This window comes from Rattus rattus, chromosome 3 (genome assembly GCF_011064425.1).
Source record: "Rattus rattus isolate New Zealand chromosome 3, Rrattus_CSIRO_v1, whole genome shotgun sequence".
Lineage (NCBI taxonomy): Eukaryota > Metazoa > Chordata > Mammalia > Rodentia > Muridae > Rattus > Rattus rattus.
Genome location: NC_046156.1, coordinates 82,973,920 through 83,000,236, shown reverse-complemented (window position 1 = coordinate 83,000,236; position 26,317 = coordinate 82,973,920). Strand labels below are relative to the sequence as shown.

The window sequence follows — 26,317 nt, the reverse complement described above, 5'->3', positions numbered from 1 at the left end:
ACATATTCATGCAGAATGGCACAGTCAGCATTGACAGTCGCAGAATCAAGATATCCATCAACTCCGAAAAATGATGAAATGCTGTCTGCCCTTCAGTATCAGATGCTGAGCCAATATTTGTGTAAAAGAAATAGTATCTATCGCACTGGCATGCAAATCTGCTTCCGTCTTTAGTAAATGACAGGGCCATTTCTACACTAAGAAATGTGGCAAAAGACATTTCTTCATGGTTTGTTGTCAGTAGATGTTTTCTGCAGCCCTGCTATAGATTTGAGACAGAGCAAAGATTAATTGTGCAGAGGTGGATAAGATTCAAGAAGCCGAGCCCTCGCTGTGAGACACATGGGGCTTCTCGTTCTCCCAGTCCTAATGGCTGCACATATCTACTTAACTGAATTATTGTGGCATGATCATGTACTCATGCTGCCAGTGAAAAGACCCTTGAAGCTCAGCAGGAGCAGGTGAATGTATGTAACTGCTTCATGCCTGTAAGCATAAAGGGTGGTGTTTTATTGCTCTTAAATGACCTGTGATAAAATGATTGAGGACACCATTATGTGGCACATAAACAATCCAGCAAGAGTGCGAGACTCACAGTTCAGAGCTTCAGGTCCTTAGGCAGTGCAGAGAACATCCCTGGCCAACGGCGGCTGGAAACGGGCTTTCCACGCGGCAACTTACGGGTTCTCTTTATAGGGTAACTCCAATTACATTTTTAAGTGAAAGGAATATTTATTTAGGAGTCTTTCCATATGGCTTTTCCCAAACATCCTTGGTGTAATCCCTTTGCCATGCCACTTCAGTAAGAAAGAGAGAAAGGAAGGAAGGAAGGAAGATTATTTTAAAACACAAAGCATAGACTCTCAAATGAATTTTTTAGTTAGTTGGATTTTTTTTTGGCAAAATAATAGGACCAAAAAGTAAAAATCAATTGTAGATGCATATTGGGATCTGGTGAAGTATTTCTAGGCTGCTCATATTTGAGTGTAGATAAGTCTCTGGATACATATGTTATTTCTACCTTTCATGGCTATATTCCAATTTTTGTTGAGTATGTAACAAGGACTCCAGAAGACAAGGAATAGGTAAATTCTTGGACCTTATTCCACAGCCTGCTACCTATTAAAGTGTGACACCCATCTGTCCCTACACTCCCACTCTTTGAGCATGTGTGGTGTCTTCCCCTCCTGTAATAGCATATGTATCTTTCCTTAATTCAACTCTTAAATCAGGGACTAGATTAACTATAGAGATTAGAGTAGCCATAAAGACCAGGCTTACTGGTATACTTCGAGGATCACAGTGGCACTGGAATGTCTTGAAGAATAAACTGCCCCCCTAATCCATTTCTTATACAAAGCAAATAGCTTCTTACAAAATACCATACTTATGACCACTGGGAATTGACCATTCCCTTTCTATATGCATTTATGACTATATATAACTCTAACAAACTGTACTATATAGTATATACTATACATTACATATATGCATACATATGTACATGTCTGTTTCATGTGAATATATACATACTATATAATATGATATATAATATACATAATATAATTAATATAGTAGTTCAATACAGTAGTATAATATACTATATAATATATTTAGTATATAATACATATAGTATACACTCCCATGGGACAAGCATAAGCATATGTTACATGTAGGTGCCCACAGAGTCAAGAAGAAGGAGTCTGAGACCCTGTGGGCTGCCTGATCTGGGTGCTGGAAAGGAGACTTGGGTCCTCTGCAAGAGGATTATGTGCTCTTCAGCACTGAGCCATCTGTCATCTTATCACCCCCTACCCCTTCCTTTTGTGTCCAGAGGCAGCCTAATAACTATCAGTGCAGCAACCTGCTGCCCTTAAGAAAAGCTCCTCCCCACTGTAGCTCTCCTGTGTGTTTAGACTCCTTGACTCTATTCTTTTCTGTTGTCATAGTCAGAACTTCCTGTGTTTAGTATCAGCTTAAACAGTTTTTTTTTTAAATTAAATGATATCCACGATTTGGGAGAGTTCTCTTCATTCTCATCACTCAAGTAAAGAGAAGAGTTTGGGGTATGGGCTTTTATATCAGTGGTATATGGTATATACCAGGATTCAACAGGACAGACAAGAAGCTTATTTAAAACTATTAATACATTACAGTTCCCAAGAATACGTGATAAGGGCTGGAGAGATGGCTCAGTGGTTAAGAGCACTGACTGCTCTTCCAGAGGTCCTGAGTTCAATTCCTAGCAACCACATGGTGGCTCACAACCATCTGTGATGGGATCTGATGCCCATTTCTGGTGGGTCTGAACATAGCTACAGTGTTCTCATATAAATTAAATAAATAAATCTTTTTAAAAAAGAATACACGATAAATGGGCTAGTGAGATGGCTTAGTGGGCAAAGACATTTATTACAGGAAACTAATAACTTGCTACTCTGATAATGTGATAAGTTTTGAGTTTTTCCCAAGAATCCACACAAAGGTGGAAGGAGAGAGATAATTTCAGGGTTGTCCTCTTACCTCCACACACATTGGATACTCACAGGTCCTCAAAACATTATATGTATTAAATCTAAAGTGTTTTATATGAGTTCAGTCCATAGCAGGAAGGAGAACCACCTCCAGGGAGCTATGACTCCACACCGAGAGACTGGCCTCAGTCACCATCATTGCAACCAATCACGAGGATTGAGGTTGGGACGCATTAGCTGCTGTTCTCAGTGCCTGTGTCACCAAGTCCAGCTCCAAGGGCAATGGCGAGTCCACTGGCAAGCCCTGCAGCCTTGCAGATTTAGGACTCCACCACTACCCCACTGAAGGGACAGAAAGGTCATCCCAAGGACTGACTGGGGAACAGTGCAATTGTTCAAGGTAAGGAAGAGAAGGGAACTGGTTTCATCAACAGAATGACACCAAGAAAGATGTATTTGTACACTAGGCTGCCCTAAAGAAGAAGAATCCCAGGAAGTACCTTCATGGTGTAGGAGATGGAGAGAATGGAGTTTGATGTTGAAGAAGAAAAGGGTGCTAAGGCAACAGATGTCACAGGCTCTGCGGAGTTCCAGTTAAAGCCAGCATTTGCACAGTAGACCATAACCATTATGAAATTTAGGAGTGCCCACTCATTGAGTTAACAAAGGCATTTTAAGAATGACTAGTGTGTGTGTGTGTGTGTGTGTGTGTGTGTGTGTGTGTGTGTGTGTGTGTTTTCTATTAGAGGATGTGAGAGGATGTGAGATAGCTCCTGGGTGTGTGTGTGTGTGGGACTTGCTGGGAACTTAAATGCACTGTAGCCTTTCCTGTTCCGGCCTGAGTGAAGGAGGCTCATGGGCCAGTGATACCCGGAAATTAAGAAGTTTTTGGAACCTGGGAGGTTGTGGATGGCTGCTCCATGGCTGTCATCATGCCACAAAATGAATATATTGAATTGCACCGCAAACAATATGGATATCATTTGGACCACCATGAGAAAAAGAGAAAGAAGGAAGGTCAGGAGACCCATAAACTTTCAAAGAGGGGAAAAAAAAGATTAGTCTAAAGGCTAAGCTCTACCTAAACAGCGCCATGATGAGAAAATACAAATGAAAAAGATCACTAAGATGCATGAAATGAGAAACACCAAGCAGAAGGATGACGAGTAGACTCCACAGGGAGCAGTCCCTGCCCGTCTGCTGGACAGAGAGGGGCAGTAGAGAGCAAAAGTAGTTTCCAACATGATTAAGCAGAAACGAAAAGAAAAGGCAGGAAAATGGGAGGTCCCTCTACCCAAAATTCATGCCCAAGGAGAAACAGAAGTATTGAAAGTTATTCAAACAGGGAAAAGAAAAAAGAAGGCATGGAAGAGAATGGTTACAAAAGTCTGCTTTGTTGATGATGGTTTTACAAGAAAATCACCTAAATATGAAAGGTTCATAGGCCAACGGGTCTAAGTTTCCAAAAAGCCTGTGTCACACACCCTGAGCTGAAAGCTCCCTTTTGCCTGCCTAAGGTGTGAAAAGGGATCCCTCCTCCCCACTATATACAACCCTGGGTGTGATCACCAAAAGGGACAGTCATTGAAGTGAATGTGAGAGAGTTAGGCCTTGTGACACAAGGAGGCAAGGTGACTTGGGGAAAATGTCCCAAGTCACCACCAATCCTGAAAATGACGGGTGCATAAATGCAGTCTTGCTGGTTTGACAGTGACGTCATACAGGTCATTGCACTCACTATGGAAGACTACACATTCTCAGGAAAACACCATTGCTGTGATATTTCTGAACTACCAATCAGGCTTACCCCATGTGCAGTCATCAGGAAGTATTTATTAATTGTAAAGGAAAATAAAACTCTGCCCAATATAAAATAGCTAACTAACTAACTAAATAATACACGGTAAACAAAACTACATGCTACATACATCATCGACATCCTCCACTCAATTACCAGCAAAATTACCAGAATAGTGAGGGTGGGAAGAAGAATAGGGTATTGGAGAGCGCTCCTGAAGGCCAGACCCTACTACAGGAAGCAAGCCTTACTACATGGGGAGACACTATGGGTGTTAACTACAGTGTTACAACCCTCCTTTTCAAGAATAGACAGAGGATGTTGACAACCAGGGTGCAGGAGAGCAAGACAGATCAACGAGACAGAATATATATTGGGATTACAGATGATTTGTAGGGGCCTTCTTCCTAGAAAGTACCTCAATGAAGAGGAAAAGGAAAATCAAGAAGAGGAGACACCAGGTAGGCATCCTTCTCAACACTGTTGGTGTCAATGCACAGAGAACCAACCCTAAACCACAAAGATGGCAGAAAGAAAGGCGGAGAATCCACTAACAGAGAATTCATCTGCTCCTGGGTCTAAGTAGGGCAAGGCTGAGTAAATGCCAGTTTGTTCATCCAACAAGAAGGAATGTATGATTCCAGTAATAAGAAATCTCTTAAGGAAGAATAGGAGGAAGGATTGCAGGTCCTAGAGGGGATAGGAACTCCAAAGGAAGCCCAAAGGAGTCAACTAACCTGGATTCTGGGGGCTCTAAGAGACTAAACCACCAACCAAAGAACATTCACAGCTGGGCCTAGGCCTTCTTGCACACATACAACAGCTTGGTCTTCGTGTGGGTCCTGAACAACTGGAGCAGGGGCTGTCCCAAAAGCTATCGCCTGTCTGTGGGATATGTTCTAGCTGGCCTGCCTTGTCCGGCCTCAGTGGGAGAGGAGGCGCCTAGTCTTGCAGAGACTTGAAGTGCCAGGGTGGGGAGATATTCTTGGGGGTGGGGTGGGGGTGGGGTGGGGGTGGGGGGTGGGGGGTGGGGGGACATCCTCTCAGAGGAGAAGGGAGGAGGGATGGGAGGGAAGGATTGTAAGAGGAGTGACCTGAGCAGGCAGTGAGTGGGATATAAAGTGGAAAAGTTAAAAAAAAAATTAAAAAAAGAAATGAACAAAGATTGATGCTGAAGACCATGTTTTTTGTTCATTGTCCAGATACATTAGAGCTATCTGCATTGTCTATACAACCTGGGTTTTTATTATTTTGTTATTTTCACCTAAAGCTGTTTCTCTGGGGGTAATGACAAACATAATTTTAAAAACTTTAAATGTTTTTAAATTGTTTTATTATCTGGTCGAATTGAGATTTTTAAGAATGTCATTTTTAATTTAAAATAAAAGTTTACAACTTGATATTTTAAAAAAAAGTCAAGCTGCAAGCACCTATTAATATGAGTCTTAAATAAAACGTATCATATGTTTTGTGGTGATTTGAGTAAGGATGGCCCCCATAGGCTCATTTTGAATATATTTGATTAGTTGGTCACTAGTTGGTAGAATGTTTGGGAAGGGTTTGAGACATGCAGCCTTGTTGGATGAAATGTGTCACCGGGGCTGGGCTTTGAAAAGCACAAGTTATTCCTAGTTAGTTCTTTGTGCCTTATGATTTTTAGAAAACTTTAAAGTTTCCCAAAGAAGGGGCTTCACTAGGGATGCCAGGATGGAGGAGAATAGGCCTATGTACATTACTTTAAAGGGGCCTCATACAAAGGTACCTTGGGAGGAGCTCTTGAAAGGACCAAGCTTGCTGAAAAGTCAAAACATAGCTCTCTGAGAGGTGAGGTCTTAGCTACTGCTCCAGCCCTATGCCTGCTGCTACCTCCCCTGCCATGATCGATATGGACTCACATTCTGACACTGTAAGCCCACCCAAATAAACACTTTCCTTTATAAGGTGCCTTGGTCACGATATCTTATGGAGCAATAGAAATAAGAAGTAACTAAGATAATTTAAGAATATCAATGTGTGGGGTATATGCCAGAACTTCAGAGGTTGAAGCAGGACTTCCCCAGCTACAGAGTAGCTGTTGTAGTCACGGTACAGTGTGAGATCCTGTCTTATATCCAACACCCTCAAAAACCTCCAACGAACAATAGAATCTTACAAGGAAACTGAACAGATTGCAAGGTAACAATTCTCTTTAGTAAACAGTGTCTAATAAAACAGTAGTTGCTGGCTCGGTTCACTAATTACTTTTAATTATCTTTGACTTTTCCTCCTGTCTCTTGTTATGCTCTCTGCAGATGCTTTACTGCCTGTTGGAGTTGGAATGCTCCCTGATCTTGTTGGCTTGATCTTGTGTAGGTCACACAGACTCAGTGAGCTCACAGTACAATGTCAGTGTCAGTCTGAAGACAGCATCTCACAACACTCTGACCCACCTTCTAGCGCTTACAAGACTGGGCTGATAAAAATGTCCTCAGGGGCTTGCAACTCCTTAAGAACAACAGTGCCAACCAACCAGAGCTCCCAGGGACTAACCCACTACCCAAAGACTATACATGGCTCTAACTGCATAGGTAGCAGAGGTTGGCCTTGTTGGGCACCAATATAAGGAGAAGACCTTGGCCCTGTGAAGGTTGGACCCGCAGTGTAGGGGAATGTTGGGGGAGGGGAAGGGGGTGGATTGGGAAGGGAACAACCTTATAGGAGAAGGGGAGGGGTATTGTATAGGGGGTTATTTCCGGGAAACTGGGAAAGAGAATAACATTTGGAATGTAAATTAAAAAATATCTAATAAAAAAAAGAATTGAAAAAAAGTCCTCTTTAGGGTCTAACGTAATTGCTTATTCTCAGCCCTTGCTGAGTTGTTCACTGCAGAAAGAGACAGTATGAGACGAACACATTTCCCGATATTCTCTGAGACACTTCTCTCCACTCCTAGTCACCTCTGCTCATTGATTGGTGGAAACTGAGGCTTCGGACTAAAGACAATAAATGTTCCTGGAGGCTACACGGAGGCTACATGTAGAAACAGACTAAATGATGAAAGAGGAGAGGTTAAAAAGACAGGAGAGGTTGCTGGCTACTTTGAATGAAGCTGCTATGAGCATAGTTGAGCACATGTCCATGTGGTAGAATGCAGCATCCTTTGAGGATATGCTCAGGAGTGGTATAGCTAGGCCTTGAGGTAAATTGATTCCCAAATTTCTGAGAAACCACCATATTGATTTCCAAAGCGGCTGTACAACTTTGTACTCTCACCAGCACTCCTACCACATCGTCACCAGCATGAGCTGTCACTAGTGTGTTTGATCTTAGCCATTCTGACAGGGGTAAGATGGAATCTCAGAGTCATTTTGATTTGCATTTCCCTGACGGCAAAGGATGTTGAACATTTCTTTTTAGTGTTTCTTAGCCATTTGCGATTCCTCTCTTGAGAATTCTGTTTACATTTGTACCCCATTTTAAGTTGGATTATTTGGTTTCATGATGTCTAGATTCTTGAGATGTCTCTCAGCTGACAAATGGATACAGTAAATGTGGTACATGTATCCCATGGAGTATTACTCAGCTGTTAAGAAAATAACATCATTAAATTTTCAGGCAAATGGATGGAACTACAATAAAATCATTCTGGGTGAGGTAACCCAGACCAAGAAAGACAAACATGGTGTATATTCATTTTTAGTGGGCATTAGTTATAAAGGAAAGGAAGTAGAGGATAATCGTGCTACAATATAGACCCAGAGAAGCTAAGTAAGAAGGACGGCTCAAGAGGGGACTCATGACTCTCTATGGGAAGGGAAAAAAGAATAGATATGGAGGGTGGACCGGGGCTGGTGTGCTGAGTATAGGAGGGATCAGGTTGCGGGAGGATGACAGAAGAGAGTAGTGGGAGAGATGAATGGAATTGGGGGCATTTGGGTACCCTAGCAAAGACTCCTAGTAAAGGGGGATACAGAGCCTGAACTGGACATTTTCTGTAGCTAGGGAAGTCATTGGGACTCCAACCCAGCCACAAAATCTTTGACCTACAATTTATCCAGCCCACAGGATGTGCTGGGGTAAAGGTGGTGAAGAACGTGTGGGAGTGGCCAATCATTGACTGGTCCAGCTTGAGACCCATGCCAGGAGAGGAAGCCCACCCTAGACACTGCCTGGATGGTCAGGATTCTGAGGCTGGATAGCCCAGAGACCTAGGATAGTATCAAACCCCACTGGAAAAAAAGTCAATGAAATGATTCCTAAATATACTCTGCTACACTCTTACACCAGAGCCTAGCATAATTGTCATCAAAGAGGCTTCATGCAGCCACTGATGGGAGCAGATGTAGAGGACCACAGCCATACACTGGGTGGAGTTAAGATGGGGAAGAAGGATTGTAGGAGCCAGAGGTGTCAGAATCACCATAAGAAAAACCACAGAGGGGTTGGGGATTTAGCTCAGTGGTAGAGCGCTTGCCTAGCAAACGCAAGGCCCTGGGTTCGGTCCCAGCTCGGGGGGGGGGGGGAAGAAAGAAAGAAAGAAAGAAAAACCACAGAATCAGCTGACCTGGGCTCATAGGGGTTCACAGAGTGTGAACTGACAATCAGGGAGCCTGAAAGGCTCTGACCTAGGCTCTCTGCATGTTGGTTATGCTTATGTAGCTTGATTCTTGTGGGACTCCTGACGGTGGGATGGTGTTTGGCTCTGAGTCTTTGGCCTGCCCTTGAGACCCTTTTCGTCTTACTGGGTTGCCTCATTCAGCCTTAATATGAGGGGAGGTGCCTATTCTTATTGCAGCTTGCTATGCCACATTCAGTTGATATCCCCTAGTGGCTTGCCCTTTTCTAACTGGAAATGGAGGAGTGGATCTGGAAGAGAGAGGTGGTGAGGGAGAAGTGAATGGAGGGGAATTGTGATGGGGATGTAATATATGAGAAAAGAATAAATAAAAAAATAATTTAAAAACAGGGCTGGGGAGGGTGCACAGTAGAGGTGTCACTAAAATGCAGGTGGTATCTCTCCAGACACTGCAGCCACCAATCTTTTGATTTTTCTCACCTGACTCCCTCATAAGGTCCGATTGTTCACTCTGGTATTTGTGTATTTATCTGCTGTCATTTGAGATCATTTTACATTCCCTTCTGCTAATAACCATAGTGCCTGGTTACGAGATACCCTCGCATTTCAGGGAAAGTCGGGGTCTTGTCAACAACTGGGGGAGCTGGCTGCAGAATGCCAAATGTTGAGTCACTATAATTTCAAATAATGTAGATTCTTTAAATTGGGAGGGCATTTGAAATGAACTCCACCAGCAGTCCTACTTTTCTGTGGGAGGTTGTTGAGCCTCTCTAACGAGATGAAGTGAGGCAGAAGGAACCTTACCACAGGCCTGTCTGCCTATTCAGGGTTATTTGAATTTTTGGGAACGTGAATTGTTTTAACAAAAGGAATTGAAATATTAATATGAGCAATAAAGTAAGACATTTATTTATGGCTTATGTTAGGGAAAAGTACATGCGGTCAAGGGAGCTCTTTGGAGAATGAGGTCAGGGAGTTGCAGTTTGCTGATGTTAAATTAATCTAATTTAAATGGTTAAATGGTAAAAATAAATTTAATGTGGCTCGGCTCCCTCTGAAGATATCCACAGGCCAACCAGATCAGAATGGAACCACTTCTGTTAGGGGCCATTAATCAAAATGAACTTTAAAAGGGGCCAGTTTCAGGGTAAGAGTGAAAAGCCTGACCCACAATCCACAGCAACCGATTAGACTGTGTCCCTCTTGCCTGACCCAGGACAAGTGAGTCTCCTGTCATCCTATAAAGAAAATAACACTTAAACAACCGTACTGTCTTTTCTTATTTGTGCATTTTTTAGTTCAGTCCCTTTCTGTTCATAAAGCTGACTCTCTTTTCAATCACAGTTGTAAAGTGAGATGTTTGCTTCTGGGTTCCCTAAAAAATACCAGTTAGGATCCTTAGGTAGATCTGATATAATGTTTTTGTCTTTTGAAACTCACAAATACTTCCTATTTCAAATATAGAAAACAGAAATTCCTTTTTTTCTTCACTCTTCTTTCTTTCATTTCCCCACATGCCCATCCCCCTTCCCCACCTTGCCCCTCTTCCTTCACTCCTGGGTTGAGCAATTTGAGCATGGATGTGTGGGGTGTGAGCAACCTGTGACAAGGAGCTCTTGCCAACAGTTACATCCCTAACCACCAGGACCACGACATCTGGGAAATCAACTGCCTCGGGTGTGCTGGGCGTGTTCAAGAGACTGAGTGTGTAGGGGTGGGTGGGGGAAACATCTGGTCCTATTTTGTAGTCCATGTTTGTACTCCTTCAACCAGACACCTGGGTCAAGGTGTGGCCTCAGAACTTTCCATTGGTAAGAAAAGTAATGGTGGAACAAACAATTTGAATCTCGATTTCATATAAAAGGGGTTAGCCGTGTGAATATTGTCAATGGGATGCATCTGGATTGCATACAAAGGCTCACAAGAAAGCTCTGGAGAGAAGCTATTTGGCCAGCTCACCAGGAAGCAGTCTCACTGTTGATGCCTTCACCGTCATCTGCAGAATAAAGCAGGACGGCTAAGAGAGGCCAGCCCTGAAACTTGATCTTACAGAACGTTAAACTCTCTAATGGGTGCTAACATAATTAAAAATATTCTCCTTACATTTCCGTGTATGTGTGTACATGCACACACTCATGCAGTGGTCAGGGACAATGTGTGGGAGCTGCTTGCATGGGAGCTGCTTCCGGTATGTGGGTCTGCAGGGATGGACCTCAAAGCTGCTCTGATGGCAACTGCCTGTACCTACTGAGCCATCTGATGGGCTCAGGGGTGGCCATGCTGCTGATGTGTTGGTCAGTTTTATAATGTGAAGTGCCTAGACAGTTCATCTCATGATGGAAGAGCTGAGTCTTTCCTTTGAACCAGACAAAGCTTAACAAACTAGGCAAGTATAGGGAACTATGATTTCTTTTTCTCTTCAGTCTCTGGGAAATCTATTCTCTTTTCATAGCCAGCTCTTGATATAACTTCCCAGATGAAGAAGAGCTCCCTTCCTTTGAGTGTGCTAGGAGCCTTTTCTTTTTGCTTCTTTTGTGTTTTAGATTATTTTATAATTCAAAACAAAATTACAGTGTTTTGTTTATAATTTTCATTTTGTAATAATAGGGCCCTTGCTTTGCTGTCCTCAAACCCTCAGCCCTTCTGTTCTCATCCCTTTAAAGGTTGCTTAAAACTTACTTTATGCATAGTTGTATTTTTTCCTGAATGAATGTCTGCCATATATAACGGCAGAACTATCTCTTTAGTCCCTGATTTCACCTCCTAAACGCTGGGGTTACAAACACGTGTCACAGCGCCTAGTGACGTATGTATATGTGTATATGTATATGTATATGTTTTTTTTTTAAACACAGGGTTTCTCTGTATAGCTCTGGTTGTCCTGAAACTTGCTCTGTAGACCAGGCTAGCCTTGAACTCACAGAGATCCGCCTGTCTCTGCCCCCTGAATGCTGGGATTAAAGGACCATGCCACCATGCCCAGCTCAGAAGATGCATGTTTAGCAGAGTTACTGCATCATCAAGCAGTCTTGACTTCCTTTCTATTTTTTTTTTTTTTTGGTGATTTAGCGATCAGATTTATGTCTTAAATTCTCAATTCACAAAACATCCACATAATAAACTCACAACCAATTGATAATGATATAAACTGTCCACTCAGATAAGACAAATTGTCCTATAAAACTCCATCCCTTATGAAATATTCATAACTTCCTGTGGCCATTTAAGGCCACATGAATCTGGGTCGTCCTCTTCTGCCTCCATCTTGGTTCTCATTATCTCTTTTCCTCTCTCCTGCCTTACAAAACTCTGTCCCCACCTTACTTTTTCACTGCCCAATCACAGGCCTTGCCTTATCTTGTGCCAAGCCTCACCTGCATATAGAGACCAACTACAATTCACCCTTTCTGTCTAATTAAAAGAATAACTTTTCTCTCAAATGTAAGCTGAGCATAACTGTTACCATTTTGTAATTTACAAAGTATAAAATACACCTAACACCCAGTCCAACATTTTTGTCAATTAAGTAGTACATTCTGTTAGCTTAAGGGAGGCTTAAAAACCTATGTGTTACGTCTTGGCTAGCTTGTATTCTATCTGAAAACTATCCAATTAAATATGTAGTCTCAGTGTGAATTAGCCTGGGTGGGCTATGCGACTATAACTAGACTTCAACCCTGTCAGAAATCTGAGAACGATCAATACTATCTGAAAATAGAGGAAGGCTAACATGGCTTCCTGAACTGAGACAGGTTGAAAAGATAACTGTCTACCCGTACAATCCCCTGTCAGCAACATATAAGAGCATCAGTCTTCAGCCTTCTGGCCCAGTATCATCTGACAGACCTTTGTAACAGAGAATTTTGAAGGACTGATTATTCTGACTTGGCAGAGATTATCAATCAACTATTCTGTAAGTGTGTTCTTTTCTGGACAGTATTTGTCTGTAGATGAAATAGGCAATTTCTACCCAGTGCCTACCTAGCCACATTGTATTACTTGACTTGGAGGTACAGACAGTCAATTTCTTCTTTGAATCCACAAAGGGGAGCTTCTAGGAGCAGATATGTCTCAACAACAAAGAATAAATAACATTAAATGCCACATTTTGTGGATTTCTGGTGTTTTTGAAAACCATCTATCTAGGTAAAGTGATCTGGACTGTTGTCTGCTAACTACTCTTAGCTATTTCTAATAAATTATCTTGAAAACACCCTAATAGTAAACTTAGAGCCATGGATTTGCTATCTGGCCCTTAAGTCATGTTTAATCATCTCAGATCAGTTTGTAAAGGCTTTTACAGGACTGGGTCTAAGCCTTGTATTCTTAAAAGTGTTGTATAGGCACAAAGCCTATATGAGAGTAAATATTAATTTCAATTTGATATCAGTAAGAAATTTGTACCAATGAAAGCTATAAATTTGTAATAAACTCTGTAATAATGTAAGAGGTTATAACTTCGACTTAGTAACAAATATCAAGATTTCTACCAAATGAGATTCTGGCTGCACAATCAATTTTGGCTAATTTCTCCCTGTTAAATTATGCCCATTTCTAAATTTCTTGGAAAGACAATCTCAGGACAACCACTTTCAGCCCTTCAAGTTCAGGACATTGGGTCGATGACACTTCATGACTTCTTCAGGCTGAATATGGGCGTTGAGATATCTTGAAGTGTTGTGGAGAATGAGGGAATTATTTGGCCTTAAGAAGGCCACCCAACGATTGTTGTAGTCTCTGCTGTCTGCCCTGACTGGATCCGGCTGAAAGTCCCTGAGATCCGAGTTCAAGCAGATCAGTTTAGCACATCTGACGATGAGACTCACCAAAGCTGTACATTCTGTAATATATAAACCTTAAAACAAAATTTTAGTATCATCGAGATATTTGTATGGGTTGTATCAGTCTGTGTAGGGTGTACAGACTGGTTAGGATGAAATTTTGTTCTTTTTGTTTTGCTTTGTTTTATTCTCGTGAATCTAGTTCTTCTGGGAGTCTCCCTCTATCAAATCTGATCCATGAGCTCTGGAGGGTGTCCAGAGTCTAGTCACCTTTTCTGAAAATGCAAGGACAAAACCTGTTCCCAAATCAGCATACCCTTTTGTCAGTAACCAGAAACACTTGTATCTCGTATTCTCTTCTAGAGAAATAATACTATCACAAAACTCAAAATCACACTCATTTTGAAAATTGAAACAATTTAAAATAAATGATGTAAACTAAACAACATTGTATGAGCCTGTTTAGGCTTCTCTAATCTGTCATGACAGGAAATCAACCCAAAATTCCCATGGAGCCCACATTAAGAGAATTGGAGCCTCCTGTAGACTAAAATATACTGTCCATCTATCTGTTAAGCTCTCTATCTGGACTTACATTCATTAACAACTTCTATAATACTCATTAATGATTTTTATAATATATGTCTGTATGCACTCTGCCTGGTGCTACAGACTTATTTATTAGTTCTGCATCATGGGTAAAATTCCCCCTGTTATTCGGACAAAGTCTGTATATAAACCTATTCTAAAAGAAAACAATCCAGTCTTTGAATTCAGCCACACTCTCTGATTCACAGCAGCCCTTTTCCTTTCATAGCACGGACCTAGAGTCTGTGAGCAGTCTCCCCTCCCTGTACTTTTGTTTCAAGGTTCCCAAGCTTGAGTCCGCGTGACTGGTCTTGGTGACATCACCTTTTTGACTTAGAAAATAAAATAAAATAAAAGTCTAACTCTCAGGCTGACAATATTAAAGTTTTAGTAGATTCTTGCCTAATGTGTTGGTGGTTCCCCACCTGTTGCAGTAAACATTCTTAAAAGAGTCCCTACCGTTCCGCGCCAGTGCTGGCTCTGTTGGACCACATGGCATCTGGGGGGATTTTCATCTTAAAGTGCAAAGCGTCTCAGCCGGACTCAGCATCTCACGCTTGGCAGCAGTCGCCCTCTTGCAGCTCTCTTGCTGCTGGTACTCTGCCCACATTCCCAGAATCCACCCTCTGTGGCTATAGTCACAGCTCCCAGTAACCTGTTAAAACCAAAACTCAATAAGTTTATAATTTAGCAATCGGATTTATATCTTAAATTCTCAATCCACAAAATGTCTACACAATAAACTCACAATCAATTGATAGTGATATAAACTGCCTACCTAGATAAGACAAATTGACCTATAAAAATCCGTCCCTTAAGAAATATTCCTGGGCTGGGGATTTAGCTCAGTGGTAGAGCGCTTACCTAGGAAGGCGCAAGGCCCTGGGTTCGGTCCCCAGCTCCAAAAAAAAACCAAAAAAAAAAAAAAAATATTCCTAACTACCTGTGGCCATTTAAGGCCACATGGATCCGGGTCGTCCTTCTCTGCCGCCATCTTGGTTCTTATTCCAGTCTCACGTTTCTAGCTCCATTTGTACAACACCTCAGGTGGTTTGTCATCCTGATTGCGGACACTGCCTCCATCCAGCTCCTGTTTGCAAAGCTGTATGTGGTGCCCTGTCCCAACCCGTGAGCCCCCACTACTCCCAGAGTCTGTCCTCACCAGCTTTTCTTCATGGTCCCTGGGTCTGTGTCTCATCAGTCACAGGAGAAATGCCCGCTGCCTTTACCCCATGTTCTGTAAGTGTCCAACTGTCTGCTGCTCCCTTTTCAGAACCCTGCTGGTTTTCACAAGAACCGATCAAAATTTGTGAGTATGTTTAATATTTTGTTTGTTTTTCAGTTGTTATATTGCCAAACATTAAATTTATTTATGTACAAGTTCAGAGATTTTTTATATATTGTGAAAAAGAGTTTCTGGAAAGGAGCTATGTGTAGGACAGCTAAGAGACTAGAAGGTTAATGGCTGTCGGGGGAGGGGTAGGGGGATGGGAATGTTGCCAGTTCAGGGTCTTGCGCAGTCTTCTGCCTACTTACTGAGGTACCATTCCTTGACTACCTCTGTATCAGACCTAACACCCTGATAAACAGATTAAAACCTTCACAATGTATTATCTTATAACCCTCTTCTCTGCCAATCTAAAGGCTAAGAATATAATCAGATAACATCCCAGGCTCATCTGCCTGGCTGTAACCTGCTTTTCTGAGGGCCCTACCAGTATGTTTTCAAGTTGCTTTGATTTATGCCTTTCTTTGTTCTATTATTATAAAACTGCTCCCACTTTGGAAAACAGGGAAGTGGGGTGACCTAAATATGGGCTTTTCCAGGCCATGGTCAGTCAAATTTGACTGCAGCCACATTTTATTTCCTTTGAGGTGAGAGCTGCGGCGTTTTGTGTGTGTGCTTGTTGACAATTTCAATTTTGTCCCATTAGCTTTCTTCTTTATCAAATCTGGCTGCTGGCATGCAGTAGGCTAATTTTTTCCCCAAATGTTCAAAGATAAAAGAGGATTTTACAAACAACCCCAGATGCCTGGCACCTAGTCTGTTATAATATTCTCTCGCTATTTAGTCATTTCTCTTCATCCACTTTACCTGTGCATCAATGTCTGGTTAGCTTCCCAAGAATCTGTCATGAGGGCGAAGGCTCCCCTCAGGCCCACAGTCAGAAGCATCTCATGTCCAGGTGCCTGATACAGGCCAAGCTTACTTGTCCAGAGCTTGGGGGGCTGCGTAGTGCTCTGTGAGGTGGCTGCTTGCTAATCCTTGTACCAACCACCTGGGTAGACACTGGGCATTCAGAAACAAGGAGGATGCTGCCTTCTAGAAGCACACCACTTGTAGGACCCACGTGAGAGAGTGACAGAAGAGGGAGAAGTAGAAAATGTGTTAGTGACTTATTTCTTACATGAAATGTAGACTAATCAGTGATGCTGTTAAACTCTGACTTCTTGGCATTTTATGTCGTTATATAATTAGATAAAACAGGTTTGGATATATGTATATATGTATATGTGTAATGTGTATGTGTGTAATATGTATCTGTGTATCTGTGTATATGTATATATGTATTGCTTTGGCCAATACCAAGGACAGAACCTTTTATGAGTCCTAATTTACTCAGTGACAAACACTCTGGCCCCCTGGAACCTTAGACCCTTTGGATTTTCTTGTTTCAAAGTTATAAGTACACCGTTGAAATAATCATAATGGAAGCAAAGGAAAAGCACACAGTAAGTGTTTCTGGTCCAGGCTGTCTATGGTCAAAGTGAGAACAATGTTGTCAGGGCTGGAACATCAGCAGGCAGGTAGGTGAGGCGTTCTTCTTCCTGCCACACCCTGGTAGCTTTTTCAAAACAAAACAGCAAGACAACCCAAAAACCAAACCTGTTGCTTCTACATTTTTTTGACCCTGTATTTACTATCATTGACTGTTCAGAGACAATGGTTGCCTTTGATGCGACATCCCAGGATGTTGTTTTATAATAATTCATAATAAGTTCTCTGTCTATTGGTGTTTATTTTAACTCTTAGTTTTAGAAGGAACTCTGAAACTGGAAGAAGGTCAGTATCTTTGTGACTGAATTCTAAGAGTATGGAAGGGTGTCGAATCACTGTGTACTCGGAGTGCATTTAGGGCCAACCCTAACTGTTAATGAAATGTGGAAGCAATGGTTCTGAGAAGGGAAGAGGGCTGAGCAAACAGAGCTCCCCACATAGAACCAGGTCACCAGGCAAAAACTTGGTAAGGTTGAGTGGATTCAGAGGGTACCCTCATACTTGAGGACAGTAGGAGCTTCATCTACTCCTGACCATGTTCCTGCCCTGGAACATGTGACCATGACACCCCATGGAGATGACTGTGGCAACCATTCACATAGAGGCAGCTTCCAAAGCCCCTCCACATGCAGATGAGGCATCCCTAACATCCTAGACCAAGCCAATAGGAAGCATCTGCTCTTAGATCCCAACCTGCCCCAAAATGTATATAAACCCTGTCCACACGGAATTAAACAGACACATGTTATTTCACCAAAGACCCTCTGAGAGTGTCTGCCATATAGTGCCATAGCACTTTGGGGAGGAGAAATTCTCTCCTGGAGCTTTTGCTGCTGGAAGCTGCTTGAGCCTACTGCAGTCACTTATCACTCAGTGGCTGGAGCATCAGCAGAGACAGGAGCAGCTTGCCTACAGCCCTCCCCTTCGTAGAATGCAACTCTTTGGCCACTTGCAGGGCCAGAGCCCTGCAGATTTCTGCAGACCATGTCTGTTATACATAATGGCGACTGGTGCCCAATGTGGCGCCCTTGACTTCTTTTAAGGCTACATAGATAGCATATTCTTTATATTGGTGGGTGTGAAGGGCAGCTCTCTGATTTGGAGAATAGGGGGCTCGTCCTCAGAGGCGTAATATATTATTGCTACAACTCCTCTCTTTCTCCCATTGGTAAATATTGAGGGAGCCCCAACTATTGACTTTTTTGAAAATAATTTAAGGGCAGCTATCACAACAGAGGGAGGGCAGAGGCCCATTTTCATCAGGATAAAGGTTGTCAAATTGTTCTGGGAATCCTATTAAGCTGACAGCAAAGTGGGAGTGATTTTTGATTAGCCATTGAATATCTGAGAGGGGAAAGGGGGTGACAAGAATGTCAAGTTCTTTCTCTAGGGTTGGTAGGACTCTGTCCCTGCCATTTTTAATCATATTAGTGAGCGCATCCACCTCATTTAGAATTCAGGGTATGCCACCCATGGGGGTGTGGAGCCATTCCAGCACCTCCTGGGTATAAGGCTCCCACAAGTGTAGGGGAGGAATTAAGGATAAAGAGCCATCTAGGCATTGTTGGGTCATATTTAGCAAGAGCCGTATCAGCCAAGGTTGGGGCCATGTGGAGGGGCTTTGGTGCTGCCACTATGTAACTGATTGTCACAGTCCTCTTCGTGGGGTGTCATGGTCACGTGTTCCAGGACAGGAACCTGGTTGGAAGTAGATGAAACTCCTACTATCCTCAGGTATGAAGGTATCGAGGTTTCTGAATCCATTAGACCTTACCAAGTTTTTGTCTGGTGATGGTTCCACCTGCCCCATTGTTATCTCTCCTGTCATTCTCCCATGGACTTCCGTGGAATGACTACGATGAATATCCACATCGCCCAGTGTGGTCCATACCTTACCATGCTGCATGTAGCTACTTTGAACAAGAAATTTGAGTTTTCTAAACTCTAGGCTCCTTTCCTGTAACTGAAGTAGTGTTACCTGTAAAACGTGTATAAAGCATTGAGAAGCCCATTAGTATGGTCAATCTTCATTGTCAACTTAATTTGATTTGGAGCCACCATAGAAACATCTCTGAGTATGTCTATAAGGGTGTTTCTAGAAAGCTCTAGATAAAGTTGAAAGGCCCATCCTGAAATGGGCAGCACTAGTCCTTGGTAGGGTCCTGGGTTGAGTAAGAAGGAGACAATGAACCGAGCACTAGCATCTAATGCTCTCTGCTTCCTGACTGTGGCTTCAGTGCGACCAACTGCCGCATGCTCCTAATGCCGTGCCTTCCCCACCACCATGTGCTGTGCTCCCGACAGTGAGTGAGCCTGGAGAAGCCCCGCCTTCCTGAAGCTGGTCCTGATAAGTGTTCCATCACATCAATCAGGAAAGGAATGAGCACATGCTAGCTTTATTCTACGATTTTGAGATCAATTTCCCTGTCAGATTAGGAGGAGGTCATCTGGAGTGCTCTGTGGTGTATCATGAAGAAAGGAAAAACATGTCCAAACTGGGCATTTGCTTATAAAAGTAAACTTAATTTTATTTTGCAAAAATCAACAAGTATATATTTCATATCTGGTTTCTGTTTAAAATGTACATTTTGTTTTTTAAACAGACATGCAGGCTGATTTTGCATGCCAAATATCTTTCTTTGTATGACTCCTTGGAATATTTTCCTCCTAAAACAAAGGTGCCAATGTTGTCCAAAACCTGTTTATTATTTATTTTTTCACCCTCCAGAATCACTAATGTTAATCTTTACTGGGAGGAAAGAAAAGCTGCAAGGCTTGGTCTTTGGCTTGTATGTTCGACTCAGCACTATAATTAAACTCTTACGTTTACTTTGAAGATAACCATTTTGAGAGAAATTTAATATATCTTGTTTCTGCTGTGCAAAGGTGCTGCTGTATCAAAGCCTTTAACTGGAGCTGTTGACTTCCTGCTGCTTGGCTATTACTTCCAGTCTATTTATCAGCCTTTCTTCCTGTGGTCCAGGACGTGCAGTTTTCCTTCCTCTCACCGAACGCACAGCAAAACAACGATCTCTCTTCTTTTGTCTCCAGCATCGTGGAAGGTGGGCCATGGTCAAGAGTCACAATACGCGAATTCGCTTTGATTATGTTTGTTTCTGAAACTTAAATTATTCTCTAGTACAGTAGTTGTTTGTTTACCTGAAAATCAACATTCCTTTAAAGCTGTGATAAAGCCAGATTTCAGGAGCATTTGAAACATTGCTGAAACAAAATCCGAAAGAGGACAATTGTCTCTGGCCTATTACTGTAAAGTAAAGAATTTTAGGTAAAGCAAAGAAAATGAAAATTTAAAAAGGAAGAAAAAAATGAATTTTAGGTGTTAGCTATCTACCAGAAAATAAGACTTTACAGGTTCATCTATTTTATTCCCATCTCTTAATAAATTGTAAACAAGTGCAGGGTACTTTTGACAGTAGCCTATGAAGAATACTTTTGTAACATATCCTTTCGTGTGGAATAATATGAAAAGAGTAGTGTAAATATGACTCCATCATGTCTCTTATAAGCCTATCTTCCAGAAAAGTTTTATTTCAAAGCATCCGGATTTCAAAAGAAATCTACAGCCACAGAGTTGAGTTGAGCAAATGTGGGCTATGGGGTTAAACTCCTGGCCTTTCCTATCATCTGATGCACAATGCTGCATGTACAAAAGCAAGCGGGAAGACACCTATCTTGTACTCCAGGCAGGATGTGTGTGACAGTGCATAGAAAGAGTGCTGGTCAGGTCACAGGTGAACGATAACACAGTCACCCAAGTCAGTAAGTTGTAAGCAATGTGAATACATTACGCCATTTCACAGAATTCCGATGATATCAGTTAGATATTGAACTGTCATATCCACATATTTTGGAGAAAAATTCCCAAGCCAGCCGGATGTGGATGGGGATGAAGACATAGGCAGTGTATACCACCATAGCAACAATGGTTAGTATGATGGTGTTGAGCATGGATTGTTCCCAAGGCTCCATGACAGCACAGCAGGTAATGATTTGGTATTGATAGTAGAGCCAGGCAAAATACTCCTTCACACGCTTGAAATCCATGGCTCTTCCTCAAGCTGTGGAAAGTCTGCCTGTTAAAGAAAAACAACATGGTGGAAGACAAATAAAATAAGAAACAGAACATACAACCTTCTGGTAATTCACAACAAACGCCTACTGTTTCATGATCTGAAAATTTGGTCATTTTCAGGAAAAGGCTGTTCATGTCACTAGTTGGATTATGAACTTTGGGTGCTAAGCTTTTAATAGGTTTCCTGGACTTTAAAAACATTGTATGAAGAGGTGCTCTTCAATGAATTATGGAAATATATCTCCAAAAGCACAAAATGAATTAAAATATTGTAAAGTAACACCATCCCACACACTCCACTTAATACACTTAACCTAATGAACACCAAAGCTTTTAGCCACACAGTTCTTGAAATAGTAGCATTTATTTGCCTTTGTGATCACAAAGCTGACTGGAAGCTGTAGCTCACCTCTGCTGTTCAGGATCACCACAGTATTGTATGATATAGTAAAGGCCAGGAAAGGATCAAAATTCAAACCAGGGAGTATGGTTTATACTGGTCATGTACCACAATAAACACTGAACTATCACATCGGGATGCTAGTCAGTTGGACACTGTAGATACATGACTGCATGCTTTGATGGTGGGGGGAAGCGCATACTCAGACTGTCCCCTGATGGAGCTTCCTTTCAACGGACCAATTAGATTTCTCTGTGTCTTCATTTCCTGCTGATCCTGTTGTATACAGTTTGCCTTGTAGTATGCCTTGGCTTTGATCACAGATGCATGTCAAGTCTCATGAGGCCTTCCAGGGACTCACTTGGCATGTGGGTATTTTGGGGGACCCCCAAGACAAATAAGAAGCCCAGATCAGCCTCTTAGCCCTTCCATTCTTTCCACATGGAAGGACACAGTCTTCAAGGCATGCACCATTTTGGATGCAGAGACAGACCCTTGCAAGCTGCCAATCTGATAGTACCTTGGTTTTGGACCTCTTAGTCACAGAAAAAATTATTTATGTTCACTACTCTTGAGAACTTGGTTATGTCAGCCCAAATAAACCAAGGAGTATACTCCTGCAAAAATCCCACATCCATTCACAATAAAAGTCCCGGGGAGACTAGGGATACATCAGATATATCTCAATATAATAAAGGAAATCTACAGGAAGCTTATACCCTATCATCCTAAATAGAGAAAAAGTACTTCCGCTGAAAGCAAGAACAAAATAGTACGGCCATTTTCTCCATTCCTGTTCAACACAGTACTTGAAGTCTTTGCTAGAACAGTAAGACAGGAGAAGGAGATAAAGAAGACCCAGGTAGGGAAAGAAAAAGTCAAAGCAGTGTTGTTTGCAGATGATATGATTGTATGCATAAAACATCCTAATGTCTGTGAGAAACCTGCTGATAAACACTCTCAGCAAATATCAGCAGGATATAGAATGGATACACAAAACCAGTGGCTTCATGTACATAAATGACAAATAAACCAAGAAAGAGCTCAAGGGAACAGTATGACTATGACTCACAATGACCTCAACAACAATGACAAACTACAACTCACAAACACACACACACACACACACAGAGAGAGAGAGAGAGAGAGAGAGAGAGAGAGAGAGAGAGAGAGAGGGGAGGAGGGAGGAGGGAGAGAGAGAGAGAGAGAGAGAGAGAGAGAGAGAGAGAGAGAGAGAATTTCAAGTGTAAGTGAAAAAGTTGGGCACTGAGAATCCTGAGACACCAAAGAAAGAAATTGAAGATGAGGCAAAGATTTCCCATTGGCAGGGTTAACAGAGTGAAAATTGCCATCCTACCAAAAGCTGTCTACACATCCAATACGTTCCCCATCAAAACTCTAATGCATTTCCTCCCAGAAATTGAAAACAGTTATCATAAAGTTCCTATGGAAATATAAAAGACCCGTGATACATAAAGTAATCTTGATCAACAAAAAACCCATGGGGGTAGCAGCACCCCATATTTCAAATTATATTACAGAGCTATAGTAATAAAAGCAGCCTGGTGCTAACATAAAAACATGAAAACAAACTGTAATGCTCAAAGAGCTATTAAAAGATTAAAGGGGAAAAAGGACCTTAATCCTATTCGTGAGAGGAGCCTTCATGGACACCTTGTCCAAGGAAGCCTCCGTTGTCTCTGCCGTGCTGGCCTCTGAGATTCAGGAAGCGTGTCCTGTCTTTATCTCCCATCCTGCCACAGGACTGCCGAGATTACAGATGCCCGAGATCACATCTGGCTTCACATGTGGATTCCAGGGATCAACTTGAGGCCATTAGGCTTGCAGAGCAAGTAATTTTACCCACTTGCTGGTCCCTACCTCTAGTACGACGACACCAGAGACTAGGCTCGGCATGGAGTCTAGAAGGGAACGCCAATGAGCAAGACTGTCTCAGAAACAGAGAGCTAGGGACAGAAACAGCGACTGTGGTGAGCGCCAATACTTGAGGTATGGCAGTCCTGCTAGACAACCCAATTCTTAAGAAAAACTTACAACTATCCACAGCTGCCTCCCTGTAACGACTTAGGATTTGAGATATGGCTAGGTGACTGGTGGGGGATCCTAGGGTTTCTTTATTCGGGATTTAGTGCCGGGTGGTACTGGCTGAAGGTAAAGGCATATGGCTTATCTAGACACACCTCTGCTCCTTAAGGAGTGTAGACCAGTTAGAGAGACAGATCTTAACAGTTAGTACAAACAAATACATAATTATCAATTATCAATTATCATATTAAATGCCCTGAAGGGAAAGTATAGTGTTCAAGGAGCGTTTGCACACCTGGTCCATTGTGAAGGAAGGATAATATAACGGGGATGATTTTTAAAGTCCAAGCAGAGAGTAAGGGAAAAGAGGGAGGGAGAAGAGGGAGGCAGGGGAGAGGACTCACAGATGGGTGAGAGGCGGGAGGTGGCCTGGGAAGCCCAGGGTCCCGGGAAGAGGAGGGGTAAAATGGAAGAGGGTAAAGCGATGCCGAATGTGGGAACAGGGCCAAGGGTGGGAGAATGGAGTTGGACAGGCTAATTATTTTCCCTTTAACCTATGATTCTGAGGTGTCCCAGAGGTTATGGACAGGAAGAAGGATATAGTGTTAGGAGGCAGGGGCTAAACTCACATGCAGGGCACAGTACATCCTACAGCCAAGATGAAGTATCTTCATTTTGGAAGCTCTATGCCCCAGCTCTTCCCAAGGGCAGTGCCTGCTCAGAATCAACTACATAATGAATATTTATAAAAATCGGTAAAACTCTTTTCAGTTTTATTAATGAGATACTATTGTTCATTCAGGAACATCATCCATTTTTCTTCTCACTCTCGTGGTTGTTTAAAAATGCACCAATTAATCTCCTAGCTGATTTAATTTTTTTACTTTAAAATTAATTTCTTGCTTGGGCAGCTATAGAAGACAATGATGACAGCCTTTTGGGAAGCCTGAGTCAGAGGCACCCAGCCGAAACTTGGAAAGTGTGGAATAATAGGTGTCTAGTATTTAAAGCTGCTGAAAGTCAACCAAACGTCAAGGAAATAGCAGATAAAAGTCATATAAACACGTGTAGAGGAATCATATAACATATCTGTTACATCAAAGACAGACATGTTGGTCACAAATGCCACAATGGCTCAGAAATGGACATTTAAAATTTACTTTCACACTAAGAACAAAACATTAAATTTATTGACTACCAAAATATCTCATTTCTCAGCCTTCTAAATTGCCAGTTTTGGCTTGTGAAAATACTCTAATAGATTTATGTATTTTCTTAGTGTTTGTGTATTTGTGTACACACACGCACACATGCGCGCACGTGCGCGCGCGCACACACACACACACACACACACACACACACACGTAAGGGTACCAAGGAAGCCAGAAGCAGGTGTTCAGTCCCCTGGAGTGAGCCATAGGAAGATGTAAGTTGCATGATGTGGGTGCTGAGCATGGGAACCCCAGTCTTCTGCAAGAACAGCAAATGCTCTTACTGAGCCCTTTCTCCAGCCCCAGGGAAACGTGTTTTTATTTCCTATCTCATTTTAATCTCATGATGTCTAGTAGTTAGTTCACAAAAGGCATTGATTCTTTGATTTTTCTTTTCTTTTGGTTCTTCTGTTCATTTATTGATGAGAAGAAAATGTAAAGATTTTTCATTCACCATTTCTTAGTATTATAAGGTGAGAAGAGAGAGGTTTTATTAGAAAACCATCTGCTACAATCTACTGTAGACTATGCACTATTTTTAGGTCTCGATTTATTTTGGTAATCTGTTTCTTCTTCCTTGTGAGTCCGTTTTGTTTCTCCTAAGAGACCTTATGTATAATTAGACAGAGAGGAACAAAACCCACCACCACTGTAGACAATGTGCTGAGTCATATGGGTGGGAGAATTCATTAACTCACTGAACAAAGTAATTTTAGTACAGCTATATGGCTTCCGAATAGCAATGGCCTCAGAAGGACATGCTCTGTCCCAAAAGGTACTGCAGGCCAGAAGGGGAAATTGTTTTGGACTAGTAGCAGCCACGCCATGCATGAGGGGTTGGGAATGAACACTAGGTGGAGGCAGAAGGGCTACGGAAAAAAACACCAGGAAGAATGCTGGAAAAGATGCTAAACATGGGGGAAACCATACACAGATACACGGATACAGTGACATAGTTATCTGTAGTCACCTAGAACTAAATTTTATAGACACACACACACACACACACACACACACACACAGACATACACACACAGGTACACACACGATGGACAGAAGCTGATGTTGAGTATCTTCCTCAAGTTGCCCTCTACGTTATTTTTGAGGGAGGTTCTCTCACTGAACCTGGAGCTCACTGTCTTGGCTAGAATGGCTGACCAGTGACCTCCAGGGATCTGCTTTCCTTTGTTTCCTCAGCATGGGGGTTACAAGTGAGTTTCCATGCCTAGGTTTTACTTGAATTCGAGGGAATCTGAACTCTGGTCCTTGTGACTGCTGTCTTTCCAGCCCCTCCAGTAAACATCTTAAAACCTTAAAGGTCCACAATAAAATTAACCAATGAATATAATCACTTATATCTAAAGCCATAGCCTAGAGATGATTAAAAAAGGACTGGGAATGCTTGCTGTATTCGTGCCTGCTGTGACTGCACTTGTTTCTCCGTATATGCCTTTAAAGTGATGGTTACCCATAAGTAGGAAAAGGGGGAGGTTTTTGTTTCTATTTAAAAAACCATTTTCATCAACCACTGCCTGCCACAGAGTGAGTGTGGGGAGGTTCAGGGCTCTGGGGGGGGGTGGTGGTGGTGATTA

The 26,317-nt window shown here is 42.1% G+C and overlaps 1 protein-coding gene and 1 pseudogene across 4 annotated transcripts in view; one reads left to right on the top strand and one right to left on the bottom strand.

The window, feature by feature from the left end:
- The first annotated feature begins 3,406 nt into the window (after positions 1-3,406).
- Positions 3,407-4,182, top strand: LOC116895460 (annotated as a pseudogene).
- Positions 4,183-19,477: 15,295 nt separating this feature from the next.
- Sptssb (serine palmitoyltransferase small subunit B) overlaps positions 19,478-26,317 on the bottom strand; it is a 30,295-nt gene continuing 23,455 nt past the window's right edge. For all 4 annotated transcript variants that reach the window (XM_032898246.1, XM_032898244.1, XM_032898247.1 and 1 more), the window contains one exon: positions 19,478-21,069. In XM_032898246.1, coding sequence (XP_032754137.1) covers positions 20,810-21,040 — 231 coding nt within the window. In that variant the 5' untranslated portion in view covers positions 21,041-21,069 and the 3' untranslated portion in view covers positions 19,478-20,809. The remainder of the gene's footprint in view (positions 21,070-26,317) is intronic.